The sequence below is a fragment of the Lactuca virosa genome, chromosome 4 (genome assembly GCF_052849685.1).
Source record: "Lactuca virosa cultivar CGN04683 chromosome 4, Lactuca_virosa_CGN04683_v6, whole genome shotgun sequence".
Classification (NCBI taxonomy): Eukaryota; Viridiplantae; Streptophyta; class Magnoliopsida; order Asterales; family Asteraceae; genus Lactuca; species Lactuca virosa.
In genome coordinates, this window is record NC_136429.1 from 146,970,980 (window position 1) to 146,978,994 (window position 8,015).

The window sequence follows — 8,015 nt, forward strand, 5'->3', positions numbered from 1 at the left end:
AGAAATTCACGTAAAGTTGATTTAAGTCCTTAATATAACACCCAATATGATATATTAAGGCTAGAACCCAACAAACTATTTTATAACTTGGAAGAGGGATGCTGTAATCCAAACTATAAAATATTTGAAGCTAGGTGAATGACGATTTACCAATTTCCACCAAGATAAACGAAATGTATTATTAGGTTTTAATTGGTTTTGAAACTCCTAGATTCTTTTGAGATTCATTGAACTTTTCAATGGCATGTTTCAATCTCGAGTGTGCCCTTCAGGTTTTGTGACTGGGATGCCGAGGATCACAAACCAAGGTGTGAAGTAACCATGCAAATATACTTGGTACCCTTAATATTTACCCCTCAATCGATGTGCCGGTTAACCACACACGCTCCAACGATACTATGATAAACATTAAGTTACCCTTTGCCTACCTTGTTTTGTCCAGGTTAGTGTGTTGGTTAACCACACACGCTCCACTAACAGCTTAAACAAAGTGCAAAGTGTAATTTCATGGATTAGCACCTTATTCACATTTTCCTAAGTAACTAAGATTGGGAATTTATAAAAAGTTTAGTTACTTAGTATTTATCATTAATACTTTTAATGAAGGGAGAATTAGAGTCCTTGTCCTACCTGTTCGGCTAACGACCCTCCACCAGTCAAGGAAGCGGTGGGTGAGAGTGGACACCCATTAAACTGCCATTTTATAGGCAGTAACCTTATACCCCCCTTATAGACCGGCTTCGTGAATGAGGCCTACTAATGGTAAGACGACTTGCTCTTATACATATAATATATTAAACTTTTAATATTATAATAGTATAACGGTGTATTTTAGACATTTAAAATACTTGGTGGTTTAATCTATTAATTAAACTATACTCTTAATTTAATTAAATTTAAACCATGTCATTATGGAATTATTAATTCTCTTTTAATTAAACACTTTAATTATCTATTAATAAAGTTCATAAGAGTTAATTGAATTATTCAATAAAAACATCATAATTCCAATTATTAAATTCAAAATTAAAACCATTTAATTAATTGTTTAAGTTATGAACCCAAGAGTTTTAGAATTCAATTCTTTTTTTTATCATAAAAAACTTTTTCCAAATTCCAAAACTTGAGGGCAAGTTTTGTAACTCTTGAAAACTTTTGGATTCCATAACTTATGGAGTTAAATACTTGTTTTATGATGAAACTTTTCATGTTCCATAACTTAAGAACAAGTTATGGAATTCTTTAAAACATTAAGACCAAGTTTTGTAACTCCATAAAAAACTTTGAATCAATTTTTTTAAAAACCTTTTCATATCCATAACTTATGGAGGTTTCAAAAAACTCTTTAGATCAAACTTTTAAAACTAATAAAATAATCATATCATTTTATCTTTTACTAAATTTGACATAATTCAACTCATATAGCAAATGATTCAAATTTTACAAATAATTAGTTTTTCACAAAAACAAGTAATTATCTTAAAATTTGACAAACGTCATGTTTTTTTTCCAACTTTGAAAATAAAACATTTGCATCAATATAACAGAAAACAACCGATGGCTCTGATACCACTGTTGGGTTTTGAGCATTCTAACACTCCTATGGTGTACATGCAACCCTATAAACCTTGGATCTATGTTTTCTCTATTATACATGCAAATATTAACTATTCCAAGGTTTCATCCTAACTAGCATATTATGAAGCACCTATACTACAAAGTTCTAGTTAGATGACATACCTTTTGATGTAGCTTGATGTCTTCAAGCTTTAAGAGCTTAGCCCCAATAGTGTGGAAGCCTCAAATCGAATCACAAATCACCAAAACACCTTGGAAGAACTTGAGAGAATATGTATGCACACTAAAATCGGCCCACTCTTATTTTCACACACTTGTGTCAATTTTGTGAGCCAAGGACCCCTTTATATATTATGGAGGATTAGGGTTACATCCATGTAAACCCTAATACCCATGACCTTTCATTTACATAGGATCCATGGGTTAAAAGCTCCATGGACCATCCATGAAAGCTTAGCCCAACCTAAATGAACTTGGCCCATTCCATATATATAAGACTCCATATTTAATTAGTTCTTTTTGATCACTTAATTAATTCTAAATTAATTCTTGATCAATACTAATTAAATAATATGATTCCATATTAATATATTAGAACTTATAATATATTAATATAATTCATAAATATACTATTCTCAAAAGACTATCCATATAAATTGTGCCGGTGAAGTGCAACCCAAATGGACCATGTCGGGTCGGGTCAAGTACATACCAAATATAGTTATGGACTTAGACATTAATCCAACAGTGTCAACTTCCAAGCCTTTTTGGGACACAATATAACCTAAAATCAATCCTTTGTTCACCATGAAATGGATTTTTTATAGTTAAGCTCAAGATCCGTGTCAATGAACTTTTGCATAATTTTTGTTAGATTGCTTAAACATTCATCGAAGGAGTATCCATAAACTGTGAAATAATCCATGAAGACTTCAATGATGTTTTCAACATATTCAGAAAAATGCTCACCATGCATCTATGAAATGTTGCGGGTGCATTGCATAGACCAAAAGGCATACGTTTATTGGCAAATGTGCCAAAGGGACAAGTGAATGTGGTTTTCTATTGGTCTTCAGGGGCAATCAAAATTTGATGAAAACCCGAGAAACCATCTAAACATTAGTAGTGAGATTTTCCTACTAATCTCTCTAACATTTGGTTAATGAGTGGCAAGGGAAAATCGTCTTTTCTCGTTGAGGCATTCAACTTTATATAGTCAATGAAAACCCTCCACCAGTTTTGAAAAGGGGTTGGAACCAAATCTCCCTCTGAATTCTTGAAAAGTGTGACCCCGACTTTTTTTGGGACAACCTGAACGGGGCTCAACCATTTGCTATCAGAGATGGGGTAAATTATACATGCATCCAAAAGCTTCATTATTTCTATCTTTAATACCTCCATCATGGGTGGGTTTAGTCTTCTTTGTGCCTCTTAGGTTGGTTCAAAGTCTTCCTCCGTGAGAATTTTATGCACGCACAATGAATGACTCAACCCTTTGATATCAGTGGTAGTCCACCCAATAGCCTTTTTATACTTTTCACTAAAGTCACCAACTCATCCTCTTCTGTAATGGACAACTTGGTGGAGATAATAACATGCACAGTCTTCTCTTCTCCAAGGTATGCATGATTCAAATGATCTGGGAGAGTCTTCAATCCTAGCTTAGGTGCTTGTAAAATAGAAGGAATAAGTTTTGTGTTAGAAATGGGCAATTTCACTTTAGTGTTATCATACCTTAATTTCTTCCCTTCTTCCATGAACTCCACAATTTCCAACAATTCCTCATCTAGCTTCAAATTTTCTACAATTTCTTTGACTGAATTGTTATCAAAATTCCTGCTCAAAACTAACTCCAACAAATCATGTTTACTCAACTCAAAACAATTTTCAGTCAAAGGTTGGATCATATCAACAAAATTTATACAATGAACATCACTTGGGTACGTCATATCTTCATATATATTGAAGTTGATGACCTCCCCATTGAATTCCATAGACAACGTACCATTATAGGCATCAATTTTTGTTCTTGCTGTTTTTAAGAATGGTCACCTAAAAGTATGGAACTCGAGGTTGGGTGGTCATCATCTCCCATATCAAGCACATAAAAATCTGCAGGAAAGACATGTTCATTAACTTGCACTAGAACATTCTCTAATACACCTTTTGGGTGTACTATAGAATGATCTACAAGTTGGATAATCACCCCAGTTTTTGTTAAAGTGCCTACGCCAATGGATTTATAAGCAAAATATGGTAAAACATTAATTGAATCTCCTAAATCTAGCATAGCACCGGGGACACAAAGATTTCCCAAATTACAAGGACCGTGAGGATCCTTGCACCTTGGGGCATCCATTTTTTGTAGAGTTACATAAACATTTTCACTAACTTTTACTCTCTCATTAACTCGCAGCTTCTTTTTAGATGGTATAAACTCCTTAAAGAACTTAGCATATCTAGGTACCTGTTTGATCGCATCCAAGAGAGGAATGTTGACTTCAACTTTCCAGAACATTGCCATGATCTTACTATCTTCTCTCTCTTTTTTATTGATGATCAATCTTGATGGAAAAGGTGGTGGTATGATCTTTGCTTCTTTCTCTCCCGGCTTCTTTTTCTCCACCATATTTTCTTTCTTTTCATCTTTGTTTGGTGGTTCTTCTATCACCAATTCCTCTTCTTCTTCTTCTTCTTCTTCTTCTTCTTCTTCTTCTTCTTCGTCTTCTTCTTCTTCTTCTTCTTCTTCTTCTTCTTCTTCTTCTTCTTCTTCTTCTTCTTCTTCTTCTTCTTCGAGCATCTTTGGTCCATCATATTTCCTTCCACTCCTTAAGCTAATTGTACAAGCATTATGCTTTGCTTTCTTTTCAGTTTGAGGAGGCAACTTTCCTAAATTCTCCACTTTGCTCACCGATTGAGCAAGGTGGGCCATTTGTTGGTCAAGATTCTTGATTCTTGCCTTGGCTTATTGCTAAAAACTTTGAATTCTAGTGGCAATACTTTTCACAATATCTTCTAAGGAAATGCTCGAGGATCCAACTTGTTGAGGAAGAGGTTGTGGTTGCCTTGGTTGGTAATTTCTTTGCGGAATTGGCGGCCTTTCTTGGTAATGGGGTGGTTGTCTTTGTTGATACCACATGTTTTGGTGGTTGTTCCACCCTTGATTACCTTGGGGCTGATCATAAGCTATTTGAGTATGCCCAGAATAGCCTCCCATAGCATTTGGTTCTTCATATTCTTCTTCTTGAAATTGAGGACACATATCGGTTAGGTGTCCCACTTGAGTGCAAATACCACAAAGATGGGGTGTGCATTTCACACCTTGGTCCTCAGCAAGCATCATTACCACCTTAGTCACCTTAGATAACTGAGCATCAATTTGAGGAGTGTGCACTTCTTTTACACCTTGGGGTTCATCCGTTTACCAATCTTCATCTTGAATCGTATGCTTAGAATCCTCCGCCATGTTTTTTATGAGACCCCGAATCTTGATAGGGGTCTTATCGGTCAAGGAGCCTCCACTTGAAGCATTAAGAAGTTTTCTTTCCCAAGGAGTCATTCCCTCATTTAAATATTGGAGGATTTGATACTAACTAATATCATGCTTTGCGCAACGGGCACAAACCTTTTTGAACCTTTCCCAATATGTATGAAAGGCTTCTCTCTTGTGTTGTTTGATCTCAATTATCTCCCTTCTTAGGGCTGAGGCTTTCATTTCTGGGAAGTATCTATCTAAGAAGAGGCGTGCAATGTCCACCCATGTATTGACCGTCCAGGTGGAAGGTCATAGAGCCAATCTTTTGGTGAGTCTTGTACTACAAAGGGGAATGCCCTATGCTTGATTTGATCCTCTGTGACATAGTGTGGTTTCATACCAACACACACAACAAGGAACTCTGTGAGGAATTTGTAGGGATCTTCATTTTCCAGGCCTCTAAAGGTTGGGAGGAGGTGGATTAGTCCGAATTTTAGTTCAATATTTGTGGCTGCAGGATAGGTGATGCAAAGAGGTTGTTGAGTAACCACTTGCCTCGCTCAATTGTGAAGGGTTTGTTCGGGTGGGTTTGGAGGATCGCGGTTGTTGTTGTTGTTGTTTTTATTACCTCTGTTTCCTCCTTGGTCTCGTATGGTACCTGTAGGATTTGAGGTTTCTGTGGGTGTAGAGACTGGGATGCTATGAGTAGGTGAAAAGGGTGGAGTGGTATTTCTGGATGTGGATGGTTGAGGTGAGAGTGAGAGGCTTTCTGTTTCGGTTTCTGACACACTTAAGAGGGGTATGTCCTTCTAAATGTTAATGACCGGAGGGGTAGATGGTGAAGAAGTCCCGGAACCTATTTTCCTCTTATGAAGCTTGGCTTGCTTTTGTAACCTCTTTGCAGTCTTCTCTATCTCCGTGTAAATTGGCAATGGTATAACTGTACGAAAAGATCTAGGCATATACAATTAGTAACACCATGTCGCCGACAACGACACTAATTTTTTAGGAGTGTCAAACCCAACAAATGATAGGGGTACAATAGATTCCAAATACACTGCTTTAATGCACTAAAGAGTAGCACAAGGCCAGCAGGGTCAAACCACAGAGACACGGGATAAAATTCTATACCTCTTTGCACAAGGTACTTTGGTCACAAAAGGGGTTTTGTTTGCAAAAGTTAAATAATGAAAATAACAATCTAATTATGAGAACATGCAGAAAATGAAATAAACTTGTAAACTAGTTGTTGAAATAGTTCTAGTTCTAGTTCTCAATGTTGACTTTTAACTTGATTATGAATTGATGTAATTCATTATTGCTATTCTATGTTGGCACTGAAATATATTAACACAGTCTAATACCTATTGCTTGCTAAATTATCTAACCAAAACTCACTCTTTTACTTGACCTAGCTTTTCTAATTCAACCTAAACATGCTCTTAGATTGTTTGGAAAAACTACATTAAGTTTTATACAAGCTTCCCAACAATGCTCATTTCTTCTCATACACTCAGAAGTGTGAAAACATGTAATATATGTTCTACAATAAGAAAAACTATTGTTTGTTACCAATTATTAACTTAATAGAACGATTAGGTCCCCTAAAAAACTATACAAAAATTCAATTCATGAAAGTGGCCACAAATCAAATTCAAGGGTTCTAGTTTAAACAAAAACATAATCACTAGAATAGAATCACAAATCAAACATCAAATAACATGCTTCAAGTCAAATAATCAATATGTTTTGAACAGGAACAAGAAATTAGGGTTTCTTAGCCACACATGGCTATGAACAAATCAACTAACAAAAATTGGAAATGGAAGTGTTTAATTCTTACTAATGGAAATCAAAAATGTTTGCAATGATTTTGACTTCTCAATAGATCTAAGAAATTGCCTAATATTGTCCAACAACTTGCTCCAGAAACTATCTTTGTAAAATGTTGGCTTCCTATCCTTTAGTAATTGCTCACGTGCCTAACTCAAGGCCATGCTTTTTTAGCATGTCCATGCCTTTTGTCCATGTGTTTTTAGCATTTTCATGTGTCTTGACCATGTGTTTTTAACATGGCTCGTCATTTTACTAAAACTACAAGACGTCTTTACATTTGGCTCCTTCTTCAGTCTAGCTTCACCCCGAGTCGTGCTGCTCAAATAAAAGATGGAAAAGGACAAACACGACTCGTGTTGGTGTGACACGAACTATGTTTCAAACTCTTCCTTTGCTATGATGATATGCAACGACTCGGGTTATGTCTTCGTGTTTTCTTCCATGGGATGACTGGTCCATCTTCTCTTCATGCTCCAATGCTCCAAGCTTTAAGCTCCAAGTTCCAAGCTCCAAGCTCGCCTCCATAGTTCCAATGCTCCAAGCTCCATAATGCCTACAAATTTAATCAAAAATAGTGAAATACTAGGCATTCCAAATAAAACATGCAAGTGTCCAATTAATTAACTAAATATAAGAATTATGAAGTAAAATGCAATGAAAAGATAGATATAGATGTGGAAAATAGGTGCGCAAAATGCAACTATCAGTACGAAACAAATAAACAAATTTTTTTTCTCACTGATCGATTTCACTGAAAATTAAAGTTTTTTTTGTTTTTTTGTTTTTGTGATTCTTCCTCATTGTACTCGGTTTCCAGAGAAAAAGAAAAAAATATATGTTGTGTTTTACCTGCTGATCAGCTCTTTAATAGCAAAGGATTTCAGATTTCAGACTTGGAAATCTGATTATGAATCAAAATTCTTGATCAGTTTTCTTAAAATCAGTTTCAGTTTCAGAATTTTTCCATTACTTATCTATACAAGAAATCAAGTTTCAGAATTTCTCATCAGTTTTCTCCATTAGAAGTGAAGTTTAAATTTTCTGCGTCAAAATTTCGTATTTCTACATAAGAAATCAAGTTTCAGAATTGTTGAAATATATATTTTGAATTTCAATTAGTTTTTGT

At 35.3% G+C, this 8,015-nt stretch overlaps 1 protein-coding gene across 1 annotated transcript; it reads right to left on the bottom strand.

Moving 5' to 3' along the window:
- Window positions 1–3,616: 3,616 nt before the first annotated feature.
- On the bottom strand, window positions 3,617–4,207 carry LOC145105183 (uncharacterized). The gene has a single exon (XM_079042317.1). The coding sequence runs from the start codon at window positions 4,205–4,207 to the stop codon at window positions 3,617–3,619; it is 591 nt and encodes a 196-aa protein (XP_078898443.1).
- Window positions 4,208–8,015: the final 3,808 nt, after the last annotated feature.

Coding starts and splice junctions, on each gene's coding strand:
- LOC145105183 (XM_079042317.1), bottom strand. CDS start 4,207: ATGGTGGAGAAAAAGAAGCCGGGAGAGAAAGAAGCAAAGATCATACCA.